Here is a 20,748-nt window from a genome sequence, read left to right on the forward strand (position 1 = left end):
ATAAAAGTGTCATTCCTTCCTGTAGACTGACATGATGAGAACCTAGCACAGGGTAACTGGGCTTAGGCAGCAAGATCACATGCAGTGTTTCAAAGTGTGCCCAACCTGCCTAACTTCCTATTTTGGGAGGAGCTAGAGCCACACTTTCTCCACAGAACTCAAGTGCATAGAAATACATGTATGTATAAAAAGATACTTATTTTAGAAGCTCGGTATTTTCAAAACTAGATGGTATTGAAAATGCCCTCTCTCAGCTTTGCCATCTTGGTCGTGGCATTCCCCCTTCTCTATCAGCTGGATGAAACTGTGAAGTTGATTCATTCTCCAAGTCCTCTCCTCCTTTTTGTCTTTCCTCCCTATCACATTGAGGGCACTCCACTTCTCCTATCCTTTCATCCCAAGCACTGGGCAAAAGAAGAGAGATGATAATGAAATGCCAAAGTGAACAAATGTTGCTGCTTATTAGCAAAAGGGGAGGAAGGTAGGCTTAATGGAGAAAGAAGTTGAAATTAATGGTGAAAATGAGGTTTATCAGTGTAATCTGTGGACTGGGTGTCTTCCCATTGCCTATTAGCATAGATAACAGAGTTGTCTGTATAATGATAAAGGGGACCAGTCCACAGTTTCCCATAAATCTCAACCACTTGTCGCTAGCTTCCCTGACTTGGATTCCAAGAACCCTTTGTTCTTATCAGGTCAGTTGCCATCTTTTCTCTAATTTGCCCTCATCCAGCTATAACTGAAAAATTCTTAAACTTGAGTTGAACACACTCCCACGTTCCCTGCTTCCTCCTGTGCTCCAGCCTAACTCCACCAGCATTAGCAGAACACCAAACTCGCACAGTCACAGCAAGATCTTACTGGCTCCAGAACAGTTTTCAGATTGGAAGGAAGCATTCCACAAGTTTACCTACATCAAATCAAAACACCTGGCAACACTGATGCCCAGAAACATGCCTAAAGTAATGAAGGTAGGCCTCCAAAGGACCCAAACAATGATCCACTGAGGACTTTCTATCCTGACTGATCAAACAACTTATCAATCATTTAAAAAATACGTTTTAAAACATCCTGGTCCCCAGAAAGAACTCTGCAAACTCTTCTCAGCCATAAGTCCCAAACTGCCAAAGTAATTTTTTTTAGCACTTGATAAAACTTATCAATGACTATATATCAACTGTACTCCATCAAAAGCATGGATATCACAGAAATCAGCTTTCAAAAAATCTTCAGCTTTATAAAATTATGATAACATGGTTTACTCTAGAAATAAAATTTCTGATTGGGCATATCTTTTCCTTTCATCACTGGTTAGTTAAAAATCCTCGTTAATTCTAATAATAAAATTTTCTAGAACTAGCTTCATTAATATATGATGATGATAATCTTAATAACATCTAAAAAATAAGAAAGGCACAAATTCATTAAGCACTTACTATGTGCTAAACTCTTTTGTATTGTCTCAGTTAATCTTCACAACCCCGCTATTATCTCTGAACTTTTTGGGCAACTTGATGTATAGTTCAGGACATTGATGAGCCATACACACCTGGTCCTTACTTATAAACGCACCTTCTTTAAAAAATAAAAAGTTCAGGTGAGGCAATTAGAAAAGAGAGGCATCTTTCTAAATCACGAAGGTTTCCCCCGATTAGCTTAGAAAAATGTCTTCCAATAAATCTATGAAGCTAGAGAAAGAAAATTATTTTAAAAGGTTAGCTAGATGAATTGGCCTTCCTCGGAACTTCCTATCATAATGGCAGCTCACAGATCAGGCTAATCAGGTTTCTGGGACCCTCCTTGTGAGGAAATCTTAGCGCCTCAGATCCAGGTCTATCCCCTCTCCACTATGGGGAATGCATCACCCTGGGTTTTGGTCACAGACCCTTAGTTTTCTCAGTCTTAAAGGCCACACACCACTCACAAACTATCTGCGGGAGAATTAGGCTTGTGTATGAGGTGCAGTGATGTTTGGCACCAAGAGCTTATAAAAAAAAGAAAAGAAGTCCAGTATTTGTAGTTTAAGATATTTCTAATGTGAAGGCTTGCTTTTTGTTGTTGTTTAGTCACTAAGTTGTGTACGACTCTTTGCGACTCCACAGACCCTAGCCCACCAGCCTGCTGTCCATGGGATTTCCCAGGCAAGAATCCTGGAGTGAGTTGCCATTTCCTCCTCCAACGGATCTTCCTGACCAAGGAATCGAACCCACATCTCCTGCACTGGCAGGTGAATTGTCTACCGTTAAACAGTCTGTGTAGTATGACTGCATCTCAAATGTAGGTACATTCAATAAAGGAACTTAAATTCATAGGTCTCAGAGGGACCGAGGAGATTTTAAAACCACTCCCTTATTTTACAAGAAACAGAGCAGGCCCAAACAAGGAAAGTGAGGTTCCCAAGGTCATACACTGGAATTAGAAAGCAGATTCAAAGCCCTCTCTCCTGCTCCCTTCACCCTTCAGTCTGCCCTCAATATAACCCCACATGACTACATTCAAGCACAGAAATAACTATGCCTTCTGAACCCAGGTGATGATCTGGCAAAGTTCAAAAGTATTTGCCAAAAAAAAAAAGCATTTGCCAAATTCCTCTTGACATAATTTTAGCTAACTTTGGATAAACAGTAACATGAACACGAAGACTTTATTACAGAAATCTCAAATCATTCAGCTAACATTTCATACTGATATAGGTGGAGTATTGAAGTAGAAAAAGATTCAAGGAATGGAGAAGGAACTATATTAGAATAAGCAGGTTGTTCAAAAGTCTGCAAGTCCTTCCTTCCTTCTGAAGCTGTGGCCAGATGGAGGCAGAAGATAAAATGATTCTTTTTTCATTTTTCCAGCCTAGCTTTTCCCCCAGAGTTTAGTCCATAAAAAATATCAATCACAATGTTCACAGCAGCATTATTCACAATAGTAAAAAGATGGAAACAAGCTAAATGTCCATTAACGGATGATAAACAAAACATGATATATACATACAATGGAATATTATTCCGCCATAAAAAGGAGTGAAATTCTGATACATACTGCCTCATGAATAAACCATGAAAATATGATGCTAAGTGAACGAAGATGGACACAGAGGGTCATATATTGCAAATATATAGTGCCTAGAATAGGCAACTTCGTAGAGACAGAAAATAGAATACAAGTTTCCAGGGTTCAGCCCCAGGGGAGGGGGACTAGGAAATTATTATATTAATATAATGGAGACAGGGTTTGTGGCTGAGACGATGAAAAAGCTCAGGAAATGAATAGTGTTGAGAGTTGAACAACACTGTGACTATACTTAATATCACTTAGTATACTTACTAAGTATACACTTAGTATACTTAGTATACTTAGTAAGTATACTTAGTATACTTCAGTAGCACTGAATTGTAAGACTTTAAAATGGTTAAAATGATAAATTTTATATTTATTTTACAATAAAAAAATTCACATCAAAATCTGGATCATGTACCTTCATTTCTTAATTGGAATTCCTAAATTCACCTATTAATTGCTATTAAAGCACAGTCTCAAGACCTGCTTACTACTGATGACATCCTGGTCCATCTATGTATGCTCACCACCTGGAGAAACACGGTCACTCCCAGGCCACGTTGTGTCCTGCAGAGATCCATCCACAATCAGGTACCTGGGACTTCCCACACAATGACTCCAGCAAGAAGACCAATAGCAAGACGAAAGCAACCAGTGTTTCTGGGGACTTTGGCAACCAAATATCCCTATACCAAGTCTCAGCTAAACCTTTAAACTCCTCACCACGGGAAGAAGAGATACAGTTCATGTATATATATACACACACAATCTATCCATGAAGAAAACTGTGTGCGCATACCAGGAGAACTCCAGGAACTGCTAATCCAGGCCTGCTCCACCAGGCCCACGAACAAAGAGATTTCAGCCCATACATGGCTATTTCATAAACTGAGCAATCGCACAGTTGCACTGAAAAGTGAGGTTCCATAATACAAATGCACATAATTAGGAGCTAAATCTTTGTATCTTTACAGGTGAAAGCAAGATGTAAGCTTATATCTTTACAAATGTAAGCAAGATGTACCACTTGTGGCTTCTAAGGAAAGGAGAGCTTTACATTTTTTTTCCCCCTTAAAAGAATCTATTTCTCATGAGGCAAAGAGAATCTGAAAAGAAGGGTCTTCTGAAATAGAAGCCTGGGGGAGGGTGCAGAATATTTTTGTGTGTTATAGTCATAATCTATCAACCAGGCCTAAGAGGTACCAATTCTGGGCTATACCATGACCATTATTCAACTTTAAAGGTTTTCACAAGCTCATCTTTTCTGGAAACCTCTTCATTGCCACTGGTCTGATAACTGAGTCCCGTAAGTTTTTAAAGGTGTCAAGAGTTTGTCTGTGAAGAAAAACAATTTCCAGTGATACTTTCCAATGCCAACACACATGGACACTGAGCACAAATAAGCTGCCACTTGTACTTGACATCATTCCCTTGTGTATCCTAAAGACACATGTCAAGATCACACTAAGATATTTAGAGGCAAACATCTTTAGAATACGGTTTCGTTTCCAATCAAAGTGCTTAATTAGCAGAAACATTATGCTAGAGAGCTGTCCTTGAATATGCATGCATTTTTAACCTCCATGTCATTTTTTTTGTGAAGCACAAATTCTCCTCTCACTGGATGGTCAGGAAACAATTAGGCACAGAAAACCAACTGTCTGATGTGTGATCCACAAAACAAGTTCCATCTTTCCAACCAGGTTTCGGCTGCCTACCAGGGTGACATCGCATTTTATGAGGGAAACCATCCTTTGGCATCTAATGGCCTTTTTCTCCATTCATTTTGGATGAGCCAGGCTCCTATGGCCTAGTTATGGCTGAACGCTTTCCACACTTCCCGCCAACCTCTTCTGCACCCCTGCACCTCCTCCCACCTCCAGTTTCAGTCAAACACATTTACAAGACATCAGTTAGTAAATCACAATTCAATTGAACCCATCATTCGTTCAACAGAAAGTGGTGTCTGGAGTTGCTCCATGTGAAGCCCATAGGCCACAGTTACATATGGCAGGCCTGCAAACATGAATAGGCCATGATTTATTTATGATGACCATGTGTGTTTGATGCCCAGTTCCAGCAGGCTGTGGCTTCACTCACCTGCCTCTGTCTGGGATGACCTAGCTACTCACTGTGTTCCATTTTAGGTACTGTATTTCCACGCTGGGGAAACAGAGATGGGTGACCGGCTGGAGGCTATATACACAGATGCCCCTGCTCACCACATTACAATCTGTGACCAAACGCAAAGTGGGCCAAATGTAACTTGCTGCAAAGGTTTGCCATGTACCATGGCTTTTAGTGGAGAAGTAGCTGCTGGGATGACTGACCACGTGGGGTTCATTAAACTGTTGTGTATTTACCCACAAGGAAGGCTGGGATGCTTGTGAGTGGAGCCCTGCTCCTCATTTCAACGATTTCCACCCCCCACCATTTGGCAATAATGCTCTAAAGGCGAATAGCAGATATGCATCAGAAGGTCCAAATGTGGACTCCAGCTGAAGTGCAGGAAACTTCTGCCTTCAATAGTCTCGACCCCTCTACCCCCCAGTTGCATTTGTACTTTGAAAGAAGTTAACATGAAGCAGTAGTCACCTGGGCGTGCTCAATTTTTGACAAGCCTTAGTCACTCTGTACCCAGCAGAACAATTCACATTATAGTCGAAATCCTGTGAAGATTCTGCCACACATGCTAACACTAAAATGCCAGTAGCTCCACTTACCTTCTTTATTAAGCCTCATAACCTCCCTGCTTTTTCCACCCTCTTTTCCAGCCTCTTCTAAATCTACATCTGCAGATGAAAAAGAAAAGGAAAAAAGAAAATAAGGAAAAAAAGAGAGAAAAAAAAGGGGGGGAGGCAAAGTCAAGGGGGGAAGGGAGAGTGTTTATTTGCAAACAGATCGATATAAATACTGGATATGAAAATCTTTCAAAAATTGACAATGCAACATTTTCTCCCAAGTCCGGATTTCCATCTACCTGGCCCATATAGGTACCAAAAAAAAAAAAAACTATGCAAGCAGCAACAGAGTAGCCTTTTAAACGGATACACCGTGGGGCTGTGAAAGCCCACCCCGCGGGCTGCCACGGGGAGAGGGCACAGATAGACAGACAGACAGCCCTGGCAGCAGGGCCTCTCTCTGTGCACTGATGATCTGTCTCTGTGTGTATTTATTTAGAGAGAGGGAGAAGCATGGAGGACACCGGGGGCCACTCTCTCTCCACACACACACTTTTTCCCAGTGGCTCTAGGTGAATGGAAAGGTTACAGGGTAATAAAAGGAGGAGGAGGCGGTGGGGTTCTTACTGTCGGAGCAGTGTAATTTGGCGGCGTCGATCCAGGAGGACCAGGGTTTGCCCAGAAACGCCTCCGGACTGGGCACTTTGCGATCCAGTGTCGCCATTGCTCTTCCTTCTTGTTGCTTTTTCCCTGTTCCTTCGGCAGCAGCAGCCGAGAGACACGGGATTCGAGAACGCTCCGACGTCATCTTCGGAACGTTCCGACATTGAGTGTTCTGAAAGGGGGAGGGAGGGAGGGAGGGATGGGAGGAGGGAGGCGGAGGAGGAGGAGAGAGCAAGGAGGAGGAGCCGGCGTTCAGCGCCCGGCCGGGCTCGGCTCGGCTCTCGGCATCCGCGGCCGCCAGGGGCAGCAGAGAGGCGCCCCGAGGCCCGGCGCCTGCACGCCTGCCGCCAGCACGCCTGCCGCCGGGGGAGGGGCTGAGCGCTGGGACCAGAGGATGCAGCGCGGGGCGTGAGGATGCTGCGGCTCCGCCGGCACCCGGCGCCCGCTAGCCGGGGTCCTAGGGGCCAGACATGAGAGAGGGGGTCGAGGGCGACCTGGGAGAGGCGCGACCTGGGGCCGTGGGAGGGGTTGTCTTCCCTGCAGAGTTGCGCTCCAGGACGGAAAGTTTTTGCGTACAGCCCTTCCAGCGCGCCCTGCCCTCGCCAGTTCCTGTCGCCTACCTTGAGGCGCCCCCGAGAGGATCCCTGCCGCTTAGTGGAGAAGGGCCGAGCAACCCCCCTTTCCCGACGACCACCTCAAGGGAGGAGACCCCGGTGACCTCTCCTCCCAGCCACTACTCCCTCCACCTTTTCTTCTCTTTCTCGGTGGACCTTGGGTGGTGGAGGATTCTGCGGATGCCTTTGGGAGCTGAGAGTAATGGGTAGATGGAAGTGGTTCTAAAAAGCAGGTGAGTTTGGAGCTAGAGGAGCTGCCTTCCCATCTCAGGCTGCGGGGCGTTGCAGAGCTCAAAACTCGGGACCCCGCAATGCGAGTCTCCGGCTCTCAGAGAACCACTGTGCACACTTTGCTCCACATCCACGGTAGTGGGAGTGAGGACTTACCCACTCTCCGAAGATGCTGCTTAGCAGACCAAGCCCCTGGAGCCGTTTCCAGCACTTCCTCCTTTGAGATGAGGGTCGCCCGGATTAGCGCAATCAGGGATCTGATTCTTGGGAGAATTCACTTGAGGCTTAACTGCTCTGGCCAGCTATTAATAAAAGGAAGCGTTAAATTTCCTCTGGATTTTGGACATTTGATGCTTTCATTGAGATTCCCACCACTTCCTCCCTCCTCCCCCAGGGGTTGGCAGCAAAGGTGTTAAAAGGTCTTCTGGTATCTCTCATTAAAAAAAAATTTTTTTTTCATTTTCTAGGAATTACCTCGGAGAAGGCAATGGCACCCCACTCCAGTACTCTTGCCTGGAAAATCCCATGGACAGAGGAACCTGGTAGGCTGCAGTCCATGGGGTCGCTAGGAGTCGGACACGACTGAGCGACTTCACTTTCACTTTTCACTTTCATGCATTGGAGAAGGAAATGGCAACCCACTCCAGTGTTCTTGCCAGGAGAATCCCAGGGACGGGGAAGCCTGGTGGGCTGCCGTCTATGGGGTCGCACAGAGTCGGACACGACTGAAGAGACTTAGCAGCAGCAGCAAAAGGAATTACCTAAAATATATGGACTCTACCCCACAATCGACATATTTCCCTCTTCGCCGCCCCCCGCCCCCCCGCAGCCTTTTAGTTCTCACAGACTATTTCTGCCCCGTGACTGAAGCTCACGGATTTGAAGTTTGTCATGAAGTCTGCTCTGGCTCTGTCATCTAATGTCCCTGCACTTGGCATCCTGTACCTCAAAGCCAGGATCAGGATGGACGATGAAGGAGGAGCTTCCGGTTGATCTTCAGTTGTCATGTTTGTGTGAATGGGCTTGTTTTTGGTCAGACCCGAATAAATTTCATTTGCCTTTGCTCTCTTTGGAAGTGTTCCTGCATAGGAACCACTAAATGGCTAAGGTGTCACGGAGTGGAGATTCTCATTTGAAGGACCGAGAGTGTTAGCAGATTTTTTTTTACTTACCGATCTCATATGTCAGACACCGTGCTTGACATTTCCATCCATCCATACATCTTTTCAACAATTATTGCTTGTCATGGACTACCATCCCCAGCAGAGAAAGACAAGAGACCCAGGCTAGTTCTGGTGATGATGCAATCTGATGGTCTCTGTGGAAGAAGGAAGGTGTGAAACTTACCAGCTTCTTGGAAAAACAAGCCATGTACCCAGTGACTGGCCAGGTCAGTGAGTGGTGTGGCCTCTCAAAGCTGTACCTATCTGTGGGAGGAACTGAACTCTAGTTTGGAGTGATCAGAAAATGTGTCACAGAGAAGATTAGGCACAGAGGAAACTACTCTGCTCTGCACTTTGGAAATGGGAGAGGATTTATAATGGTAAGGTGAAGATTGGTCTTGCCAAGGGAAGGGGGAGTAATGGTGTCAGCAGAGGCTTCAAGCTGAGCAAGCGTGGTGTGTTTTGGTGTTGAGTGTGGTTTACTTGGGATGATGGATTATTATTTGGGATTTGGGAGTGATGAGTTTGTAGTCAGACTTGGGTCAAATTATGAAAGGCATCTTATGGCAGCCTAAAGAATTTGGGTTTTGTTGACAATGGGGAGCCACTAAAGAGCTTTCTGTAGTAAAAGGATAAATAGAAAGTATGACTTGGAAAGATTACTTTCTGGTCTTGGTATCCAGGATGTATTGGACTAAAGAAGCTGGTAAGAAAAGTAGTGATACACTATTCATGGTGGAAGAAATGAAAGCCTGAACTTTGGTGGTCCCTTGCATATGGAGAAGAGAGAGCAGGTATGAGAGACACTGTGAAGTAAGGTGCATCATCCGAGGATGTGTTGCATGACTGGATTTGGGGAAAGGGAGAAAGAGAGAGAGAGAGAGCTCAGAGGGAGAAGTAATGAGATCTCAGAACATTTTCCTGTTCCCCTACAGCTTTTCAATATTCTTTCCATTTTGGTGTTTATTCCTCATTGTATGTGCAAAGGTGGTAGGCAGCCTCTTGGATGACCCCAATGATCCCCACATCTTAGTGTGCATGTCCTACTGTGTGGGCTGGACCTAATGACTTGTTTCTAACCAACAGAATATGGCAGAATGATGTCCCTTCAGAGGTTAGGTTACAAAAAGACTGTGGCTTCTGTCTCGCTCACTCTTGTTCTCATCGACGTGCTCTTAGGGAAGGCCACAGCCATGTTGTGAGGTACCCATTGGAGAGGTGCGTGTGGCAGGGAACAGAGGAGGCCTCTGGCCAACAGTCCATGAGGAACTGAGGCTCTTTGTTCAGTAGGCTGTGAGGTGCTGAATCCTGTCAACAGCCACGTGAGTCTGGAAGCGTATCCTTTTCCAGTCAAGCCTTGAGATCACAGCCCCGGCCCTCAACTGTGAAAGACCTTGAGGCAGAGGCTCCCAGCTAAGTCAAGCCTGTATTCCCGACCCACATAAACTGTGAGATCGTTAGTTCTTGTCATTTTAATTATTAAGTTTTGGGGTAACTTGTTACATAGCAATACATAACTAATACAGAGTGGTTTGGGTGTAAAGTGATAGAATAACAAAAAACTTACTAGAAAAATACATTTAACAAAGGAAAAAGTCTGAGCAGTGTTCCCTTGTTCCTCTTTTGAGCCTGCTGTGAGTTGTATACCATTTGTTTTTCTAAAACTTTTTGCCAGCTTTGTGCAACTGGTTTACACTAGTATCTCCTACATGCTGAGTTTGGTATTTTATCTTTTGGGTACTCAAGTTTTTGCTATTTAAGCTCAATCATTACTTCATAGAGAGATCTCCAACGATAGATCTCCAATGATAAGGTCATTATGTAACTGTTGGGAAAATTCTTTACTGACAGTGATGCCACCACAGCGGTGGCTGTTCCAACACTACTCTCCTTGAGGTACGTGGAGGGTACAGTGATTAAGGGACTCAAGCCCAGGGGCTGGGAGTCAGTGACTTGAGCTTCCAGAAGATTCTGTCTCTTCTGGGAGCCACTATAAGTCACTCAAAAAAGAAAAAAAATGAAAGCTTGTATATCATCAGGAAATGTCAGGACATCTAAGGTGCAGGAGAAACAAAGCCATGGTTCACTATTTTAACATTGCTACTCCAGTTGAGTTTCTCAGGTTATTTCTCCCCAGCTCTCTGAAGATGGTATGACAGCCCAAATATTATTCCCTTCTAGCTGGGAGGATTTTAGTTTGCAACATAGTGAAGTATGGGCTGGAATCTCAAAATGACGTGGCATCTCTCCAAAACAAGACTTTGGATACCATTGCCATGTTTCACTGATAGAACATGTATACATGATTGCAGTTAGAATTACCAGGTGTAATTGTAGTCTCCACTCTAAGCCTTCCGTAGTTTCTCTGACTATGCTGCTGCTGCTGCTAAGTTGCTTCAGTCGTGTCCGATTCTGTGCGACCCCATTGACAGCAGCCCACGAGGCTCCCCCGTCCCTGGGATTCTCCAGGCAAAAACACTGGAGTGGGTTGCCATTGCCTTCTCCAATGCAGGAAAGTGAAAAGTGAAAGTGAAGTCGCTGAGTCTTGTCCGACTCTTAGCAACCCCATGGACTGCGGCCCACCAGGCTCCTCCGTCCATGGGATTTTCCAGGCAAGAGTACTGGAGTGGGGTGCCATTGCCTTCTCCGTCTCTGACTATAGAGATAACAATAACTGTAACCCGTCTATGACTTTGTAACTGTGGATAACATGGCCATCAATTAAATTATACTGCTGGGAACCAGAGAATGAAGAAAGCCTTGCTTATCCAACTACTAGACTTTTACACTTGACTTTAGATGAAAATTGAGGTCAGTTGGGAATAGTATTAGGGTCAGCATGGTGCATATATATTTTTATATACATGTCTATACTTACATACCAACTATGTATATAGCAAATTTATTGCAGACTTGAATTTCTTTTGGTAGTAAATAGTCACAAATTTTCTTAGTGACAACAAGAATCTTACACATCCTTAATAGGAATAAATTGACCTGCAAAACAGTAATTTAAAGCATGTTAGTATAATGTCTATGTGATAAAACTGTCTACCAAAGGTGTAACACCTTCTTCCTGCATGATTAATGTTTAAAGAAGATAAAAGGGGTGTAAATATTTTTATTGTTTTATTATCTTTCTTAGAAAAATGACAGTGGTTGGTTTAATTAAAAAGGAGACTCTCCCAAAGACCAAATAAAGAAATCAATTTAATGGAGATGACAATGGAAAATACCTATTTAATCTGAATAACACCTGGTTCTGGGGAAATGTGCATCAAATACAGAGCCTGCATTCACTTAGTCTGATTCATGTGCTGTTTCAGCACATTATTGAAAAGAAGGAATATTAGCGCTCTCATTTGAGGATATTAAACTCCTGCTGGGGTCGAGGTGCTGTGTGCACACCCTACTTCCTACCTAGACCGTTGTTGGGAGTTACCTGGAGGCGACAAAGAGAAAATGACATGTTCCATTAAAATGAGGCATCCCTGGAATTGTTTGATGTTCTTTGCCTTAATTGAATCCATCTATCCCATCTGCCACTCTGCTCTCTATTTTCCTAACCCTCTCTCTCTGAGAATTATAATTTGGGGGGAAGTTTGTTACATACATTGTTACCTTTTATAAAAGCTCCCTGCATCTGGAGGGCAGGTGTGCCATCTTACTTGCCTTGTTAGATTAGGTTGCCTGCCTCTTCCCCACCTCCTGCATGATGGTGGATCAAGTAGGACTGGGATAAAAGACACCCAGTAGCACCAGGAATAGGAAAGGAAACAGGAACTCAAGGCTTTTTGTTATTAGTTTCAATATAAGACCCTAGTCATGCCAGGTCTGAATAAACACAGATTCTATTAATAAATAATACTACAAAAACATGAAATCTGTATTCTAACTGGGGCAAAAAAGCCAGCATAGTAGTGTATTGTCTCAAGTAGAACTGCCTTGAATCCTCTGGCATATTCAACTGTGGCTTTGATCACTTGGGACTCCCTTGTTTTTGTCTAGTTGTTGTCATATACTACTCTTTGCAACCCCATGGACTGCAGCCCGCCTGGCTCCTCTGTCCATGGAATTTCCCAGGCAAGAATACTGGAGTGCATTGCCATTCCCTTCTCCAGGGGATTTTCCTGGCACAGGGATTGAACCCGAGTCTCCTGCATTGGCAGGCGGATTCTTTACCACTGAGCCACCAGAGAAGCCCAGGGCTCTGTGGACCAGCTCTAATGCTGCAGGCTAAGGTGACCTCTACTCCTCGGTGTGTGGTAAAGCCAGCTGCATATCTAACCGCTGCTCTTTCTCAGGGGTTGGGCAGGAGAAAAGCATCCCTTTAGTTTTGTTCTAGAAATCACTTTGAGCTCTTCACCTAAATATAAATAAATACAGATCTAACAGTAAGGTACACAAGTTAATTGAAGCAAAGTCCACTCACTCCATCCAGATTGCCAGTAATATAGTAGGGGAGGCAGTACAGTTGGAGGCCAGAGCACAGGCTTGAGATCAGCAGACAGGAATTAGAATTGCATTTTAGTCATGTGTTTGAGAAGCTTTCTTAATCCATCTGACCCTCAGTTTCTTCATCTGTTAAATGGGTACTAAGGCTCTTTTCTTCAGATGGTTGTGAGGATTAAGCGAGATTCTGGGTACTGATCCCCCAGCGTAGGGCCTGGCACACAGTGGACAATTATAAATGTTCACTACAATTATTATTTTAGTTGCAGTGCATCCTGTGGACAACAGCTGCCAATCAGAAACAGGCTGATCCTCTGACATTAGGAGGACTCCTATGCTTGCTTCTGACAATGTCCTTCTTAAAAAGGAAACTAAAGCTCATTTTCGTTTGAATGGGGCTGCTGCCCTGCATCCGTTAGTGGAGACCACTGTCTGAAACATCTTTTGCCTGAAACTCCATCCTGACCTGGACTACAGGACAGGGTAAATATCCCTTTGTTCAGGGAAGACCCTAGAAAGACCATTTTGTGATGCACAAGAACTGCAAAATCCAAAGTGTGGGTGGAGATGAAACAGTCTTTGCATGACAGTGTAAATAGTTGTCTTAATAAGAAATGGACTGGGGTCTCTGCAGATTATTTTTTTTTCCTAAGAAAAAGTTTCTTTTGGGAAAGAATATTGAATTTTAAAAATCATGTATAAACGTGTTCTCACAAGATGGTAAAACAATACAGACAAGGGGAAAATTCCCTTTGATTAACCCCTTCAAACGTCCCCAGATCACTATTATATCCCTAGCTCTGAAGGCATTTTTTCATACCATTTTTTGATACATTTACCTCCTAGATAGATTGAGCATTACAAGTCTAGATGATATTGCTGTGTGTTCTTTTCTATTTTTAAAACATCAATAGCATCATTTGCAGGGATACATACACATCTATGTATGTGTGTGCATATGTGTGTGTATATATATATATGTATATCTCCCTGGTTGAGGAAGAAGCCTTGCATGAGCATAAACAAGATTGACAGGTGCAAAAAACCGTTCTCTGGATACTGTATTTTTCTTCTATAACTTTCTTTTTTCACACATACTGTTGCATGTTACTATATATAGAAATCCCTCATTCATTTAAACTGCACCTTAATAGCTCATAAAATGTTCCAGAGTCTATTATTGGTGGACATTTAGAGTTCTGATTTTATAAAAAATAGGGTGATCAACATCTTTACTTGTATATATGCTTTATGAGCACATGAGGGAGTATTTCTACCCGAAAGTAGAATTGCTAGGCATGTACATTTTGAATTTTAATAGTTCTGCCAAACTGTCTTCTGAATTAGCTGACTGTACCTATTTCCTCATGCCCTAATTAACAATCTACATTTTCAAACATTTTAATTTTTGCCAATATTATGGTAAAAAATAGCATATTTAATTTGTGTTTCGCTCATTTAGTATGTTTCCCTCATCTAGTATGTTTGGCTATTTATTCTTAGGTCCATTGTATTTTCACTCTGTAAATTGCTCTGTCTTTTAATGATTTGCTATTGGTGTTTTCTTAGATCTTTCTATTGATTTGTAAGAATTCTCTATACATTCTAGATTTAAGTCTTTTGTCTGTTTAAAAATAATGTAATTTTCCAGCTTGTTGCTTTGCTTTTCTTAATCTTATTTATATCTTCTTTTCCAGTACACTTGTTTTTTTTCATTTGAATGTAGTCAGATGTATCAGACTTGTCCATGAGGCCTTTTACTTTTTTGTGTCTTTCTTAAGAAGAGCTTCTCCTCCTCAAGGTTTTTGTGTATTTTTTAATGCCTAATAAGGTTTTTTGTTTGTTTGTTTGTTTGTTTTTTACACTTAGGTCTTATACATTTTTGGTTAATGATGTAAAATAAAAAATTAATTTTTTATATTTTTCCTAACAGTTACCAATTTTCTCAGGCATATATTGAATTGTTTATCTTTGCTGTAGTGAATCCATCACATACTCACTTCCCAAATATATGGGTAAGTTTTTGAGTTCTTTTCTGTTCCACTGCTTAAACTATCTTTTCCAGCACCAATTCCTCTTTTTTTTTCCATTGAAATATAGTTGATTTTTGAATGTTATGTTAGTTTCAGGTGTATAGCAAAGTGATTCAGATATATATATATACATATAAATACAGATTTTCTTTTTCAGATTCCTTTCCTACAAGATATTGAATATCCCTGGAGAAGGGCATGGCAACCCACTCCAGTATTCCTGCTTGGAGAATCCCATGGACAGAGGAGCCTTGTGGGTTGCAGTCCATAGAGTCACAAAGAGTCGGACATGGCTGAAGTGACTTAGTACGCACAAGATATTGAATATAATTCCTTGTGCTATATGGTAGGTCCCTGTTGCTTATCTGTTTTATATATAGTAGTTTGTTAATCCCCAAATCCTATTTATCCCTCTCCCCACTGGTAACCATAAATTTGTTTTCTATGTCTGTGAGTCTGTTTTGTAAATAAGTTCGTTTGTATCATTTTTTAGATTCCACATATAAATGATATGATATTTGTCTTCCTCTTACTTCACTTAAGAATGATGATCTCTAGGTCCATCCATGTTTCTTCAAATGGCATTATTTCATTCTCTTTTATGGCTGAATAGTATTCCATCATGTATATATACCACCTCTTTTTTTATCCATTCATCTGTTGATGACATTAGGTTACTTCCGTGTCTTGGCTATTGTAAATAGTACTGTTATGAACATTGAGTTACATGAATCTTTTCAAATTAGAGTTTTCAGCTTTTCTAGATATATACCCAGGAGTGGGATTGCAAGATCATGTGGTAATTCTCTTTTTAGTCTTTTAAGGAACCTCCATATTGTTTTCCATAGTGGCTGCACCAATTTACATTTCTACCAATAGTGTAGGAAGTTCCCTTTTCTCCACACCCTCTCCAGCATTTATTATTTGTAGAATTTTTGATGATGGTCATTCTGACTGATGTGAAGTGGTAGCTGGATGTAGTTTTAATTCCCTTTTCTGTAATAATTAGCAGTGTTGAGCATCTATTCATGTGCCTGTTGGCTATCTGTATGTCTTCTTTGAAGAAATGTCTGTTTAGGTCTTCTGCCCGTTTTTTTGACCAATTCATTTTTTAATTACTCTTGTTTCATAACATATGGGCTTCCCAGGTGGTTCATTGGTAAAGAATCCATCTGCCAATGCAGGAGCCGCAGGAAATGCGGGTTCGATCCCTTGGAGGAGGAAATGGCAACCCACTCCAATATTTTCGCTGGGATAATCCCATGGACAGAGGAGTCTGTCAGTCTTCCTAGGGGAGGGCTGCAGTCCATGAGGTTGCAAAGAGTCAGACAGGACTGATCGACTGAGCACACACACACACGTTTCATAATATGTTTTCCTGTCTTTTAGGAAATGGCAACCCACTCCAGTTTTCTTGCCTGGAGAATCCCAGGGACAGGGAAGCCTGGTGGGCTGCCGTCTATGGGGTTGCGCAGAGTCGGACACAACTGAAGCGACTTAGAGGAGAGAGAGAGGAGAAAAAAATGTTTCTTTGCCATAATGTATTTAGGGTACTCTGTCTTAGTCCATATGAGTTGTAACAAGATATCACAGACTAAGTGGCTTAAAAACAACAGAAATTTATTTCTCACAGTTCTGGAGGCTGGAGGTTCAGGGTCGGTGCAGGCAGATTTGATATTCAACGAAGGCTTCCTGCTTCATAGACGGCAACTTTTCACCATGTACCCACCTGGCAGAAGGGGTGTGCTAGCTCTCTAGGGTCTCTCTTATAAGGACATTAATCCCAGTTATGAAGGCAGAGCCTTCATGACCTAGTCACTTCCCAAAGGCCCATCTCCTAACACTGTCACCTTTGGGATTAGGACTTCAGCATTCGTCGTACCACATCTCATGATGGAGACTGGGCCAGATCAAGAAAATCACTGGAAACCTGGCCTCACTTCCTACTCACAGGGAACCAGTGGCAACAGCCAGTTTGGACTTCTGGTGAAAGCATCCCCCAAGGAGATTTTCCAAACCACGTATCTCAGACTTAGGGAAACAAAGTTGAGAGATGGTCTTTCAAGTATTCTGAAAAGGCCAGCCTCTCTGAGTAGTGGGTGAGCCTCTATGTGGATATTCCCATCTGACAGTCTTCCTGGGAGAGGAAGAAAAAGCCCCGGGGAAGTGAGGACTGGAGAAGAGGGAGGGAGCAGGCCTGAGACAAGCACTGGACCCCTGTGCTTCCCAGATGGCAGTCCTCTGGAGGTCCCCCGGGTGGTAGGAATGAGGTGGAGGAGAGCCTTTCAGAGGCTGGGAGCAGACCAGGTAGCAACCAGTAGAAGAACCTGTCTGGGATGACCTAGGCGTGACTCTGGACTCCTTCAACCAGTATCCTTCCGTTTGTAAGGTATCATGTGCTGTCATTCTCTTGCTTTCCTCAAGGTTTTAAATGGCCTGGTCTTAGGTAACTGTGTTGTGGGAAATGAGGTAATGGGCTTATACTTACATGGGAGCCACAGTAGCAAGGCTGCAAGTTGCTAGCTTCACTTTATGCCAGCTCTGTGTGGTAACAACGCTGTTATTCAAGAGGAGATGCCTGGGCTGTGATGTCTCAGGTCAACACCCAGCAATCCATAACACCTCCAGCCTGGCCCTCCAAAGGAGAAAATCCTGAAAATGAGAGGCCAAAGTTTGGATTATATTTATATGACAGGAAACAGAAGCCTAGCGTCTTTAAGGTCATAAAACAATCATTGCAGAACTCAGAGCTAAGCCCAGGTTTGCTCAAACAAAGTCCCCGTTGTTTGGAGGCCAGCTTGCACATAGATGACTACTTCTCAAGAATGATTCTAAGGCTATAAATTTAAATTTCCAAGTAGGCCAGTATTTCTCAACGAGGGACAATTTTGCTGCCTCTGCCTTTCCTGCCCTGCCTCACCCCAAGGACATTTGGCGATGTGTGGAGACGTTTTTGGTTGTTGTGACAGGGAGGGGCCTCTCATAGACACAGGCCAGGGGTGCTGGTAAACATCCTACCATAAGATGCACAGACATCTCCCCAACAATGAAGATTTATCCAGCCCCAGATGATAGTGAGGGGGTCCAGAAACACTGATACAGGACCATCGATTTCCAGTTTTCCTTTTTTTCTTTTGTGTTTCCAGAGAATGAACACCCAGCCCTCGTCAACTCTTTTTCATTGTGGGCTTTTTTCATCACACAGATACCTAGCAAGGGTCAGGGTATTATATCCATCATTGCTACCAGAAAAACCCAAAAACTCAAGTCTTTTCACTTTCAATATATGAAAGCCAAGTTTTGTTACTGGATGGATTATGTTAGTAGAATAAAAGAAAATGTAAGCATTCTACCTTGGGATACAGTTTTCAGGCAATAATCGAGTAATGTGATCATCTCTTTCTTATTTTCTGAATCCTTTACAGATCATTGCTTCCCTGTTCTAATGGGAAGGCTGATCGGCACTGACACCCATGCTGGGTAGCTCTTATTATTCCCAATTTACAGATGATGAAATTGAGGTGCAGAGGGGAAGTAAAATAAAGCACAACTCCTTCTCACTGAAGTTGTCAACCCCTGGCCAGGGCTACTGCATAGGTTGTACACTGTACAGTTGGGCCACTTAAAAAAAAAAATCATTGATTGATTGATTGATTTTTAGCTGTGTGGGGTCCTCATTGCTGTGTGGGTTTTTCTCTAGTTGTGGCAAGTGGGGGTTACTCTCTAGTTGTGTGCGACTTCTCACTGTGGTGGCTTCTTTGGTTGGGGAGCCCAGGCTCTAGGTGTGCGTGCTTCAGTAGTGGCAGCACCTGGGCTCAGTAGTTGCAGTTGCTGAGCTCTAGAGCTCAGGTTCAGTAGCTGTGACTCACAGGCTCAGCTGCCTGGCAGCGTGTGGGACCTTCCCAGAGCAGGGATCGAACCTGTGTCTCCTTGATTCATAGGCAGACTCATTACCACTGAGCCACCAGGGAAGCCCAGGTTGCACCACTTTTAAGGGACCAGCATTCACATCACAGACATCATTGATTTATCGTGACAGTCTTCTTGGCGAATGGCACTAAAGTGCCTTCGAACAAAATCAGAAATACAAAGATTATTTTGTAACAGATGGAAAGAAAATTTTCTTGGAGAAAGTGTATCTTTTCCTAATGCTCACTAAGATGCCAGATGAATAGCAGAAGGAAAGGCGTTGTTGGTCCCTCTTTATCTGTGTTAACAGTTCAACTGGGAGTTTTCCATTTTGCTTGAACAGAGGTCACCTTCCCTCACTGACCACAGTTGTGTAATTATAAACTATTATAGAGTGAGGCAGGTTACAGTGAATTCATTTGAGTTGGCAGACTTCCCAAGAAGACTCTCACATATGAAAAATGTAGTGACTTGAGTGTTGGAATAAGTAAAGTGATGTTGGAATAAATAAACTGATCTTGGTATCTAAATTTGGTTGTTCACATTTCAGGTGTAGATTAAGTCATCTAAAGGCTGGAGGAAGAGACATTGACATGTATATCAGTTTAATAAATTTGGCAGCAGGAGTGCAAAGAATATCGTTTCAATTATGGATTGACCCATGATTGATTAGCAACGTGTGTTGCCTCATTTGTGATCGATGCCAAGTAATGGCAGGTGCTGGACTTTTAAGAGGCCAGGGCAGATGTTGGAGCATTGATCAACTGATGAGCTCTATGTTGGCCCTGTACAGGGAGAATTAAATACAAGTAAAATATTGTAAGATGGGAATTGATAGTATTGCAGGTGTTATCAGAGCCTGTTCAAACTTTCATTCTTTGTACCTACAGAACCATCTTTAACGTGCAGACACTTCTCTAGGACAGAACTGCCCCAGTCTACCTTTGTGTCATTTCATGATGCTTTAAGGGAAGAAAGATCTCACTAGTTGCCTCACTTGACAAGTGAGGCAATTTTTCTACCTATGCCAACACCCTGGCATTTAGAGACTTTGGCTAATCAAACTAATCATCTCTTGTAATGTCTAGCAACCACCCAAGTTGGGGTGGGAGGTGGAGTACATAAAGGAATTACAACCCTCATTTTATGATTGGAGTAAGAAAGGCTGACCTACTGACTTTGTCTGGCCACATGCCAGGTGGCACAGAATGTGAGTAATTGTGCCCACGAGGAGCTTACAGTCTGGTTTGAGGGCAATGTAGGTTCAGTTAGTAACTGAAGAACAGAATAGCCTATGAGAAGGTGCTGACCTGATGTGCAGATATGCCTAGGTGCCTTAAAGGACAGGTTACTGTGGTGGTAGAGAGAGCTTAGGAGAGAGGAGGAATTTGAGCTGGGCCCTGAAAGACTGGGAGATAGAAATAGCCAGAAGGGAAAAGAGTGATGGATAGGGTCTTAAGTACGTGCCTCAGGCCACAGATAATAGTTCCTTAAAACAGAGCTTAGTAGAAAACAGGCAAAGACGAGAGTGGATTTGGAATCAGGAAGGATTTAAAACTGTTACACCAAGTCAAATTCCAAGATTAAAATCCACACAATATGAGAGAATGTGGGTAATAATACTGTGTGTTCTTAGTCAAGTGGCATATTTCTTTGAGAAACACTATTTAATCAAGAACAAATTTCTAAAATTAGGGCTCTATTGATCCAAATGAGCTAACTAGGTGAGACTCTTGAACTTTTCAAGATTCTCTGGCCATCTGAGCGACTTTCACTTCACTAGCCATCTGGCCAGCATGTTTAGCAATTGTACCCAATTGTACTGATAAAAGGGCAGTCCCTGTGTTAGTGGTTTATCTTTAACACTTCAATACTGAGTCATCTTCAAAGACAAATTCCACAGACCTTCCAGTCTAAGCAGCCTGACCAAAAGTCTGAGCTTGCCTAAGGA

The 20,748-nt window shown here is 42.8% G+C and overlaps 1 protein-coding gene across 11 annotated transcripts in view; it reads right to left on the bottom strand.

Annotated features, from left to right (window-relative positions):
• Positions 1-20,748, bottom strand: part of ATXN7L1 (ataxin 7 like 1) — a 388,443-nt gene that overhangs the window by 249,073 nt on the left and 118,622 nt on the right. For 9 of the 11 annotated variants that reach the window (XM_025291076.3, XM_025291075.3, XM_044947166.2 and 6 more), the window contains 6 exons: positions 17,377-17,540; positions 11,286-11,400; positions 8,413-8,558; positions 7,397-7,542; positions 6,360-6,567; positions 5,775-5,843 (listed from right to left, as the gene is read on the bottom strand). In XM_025291076.3, coding sequence (XP_025146861.1) covers positions 5,775-5,843; positions 6,360-6,540 — 250 coding nt within the window. In that variant the 5' untranslated portion in view covers positions 6,541-6,567; positions 7,397-7,542; positions 8,413-8,558; positions 11,286-11,400; positions 17,377-17,540. The remainder of the gene's footprint in view (positions 1-5,774; positions 5,844-6,359; positions 6,568-7,396; positions 7,543-8,412; positions 8,559-11,285; positions 11,401-17,376; positions 17,541-20,748) is intronic. The other 2 variants (XM_044947163.2, XM_044947164.2) reach the window with 2 other exon arrangements.

The sequence above is a fragment of the Bubalus bubalis genome, chromosome 8 (genome assembly GCF_019923935.1).
Source record: "Bubalus bubalis isolate 160015118507 breed Murrah chromosome 8, NDDB_SH_1, whole genome shotgun sequence".
Classification (NCBI taxonomy): domain Eukaryota; kingdom Metazoa; phylum Chordata; class Mammalia; order Artiodactyla; family Bovidae; genus Bubalus; species Bubalus bubalis.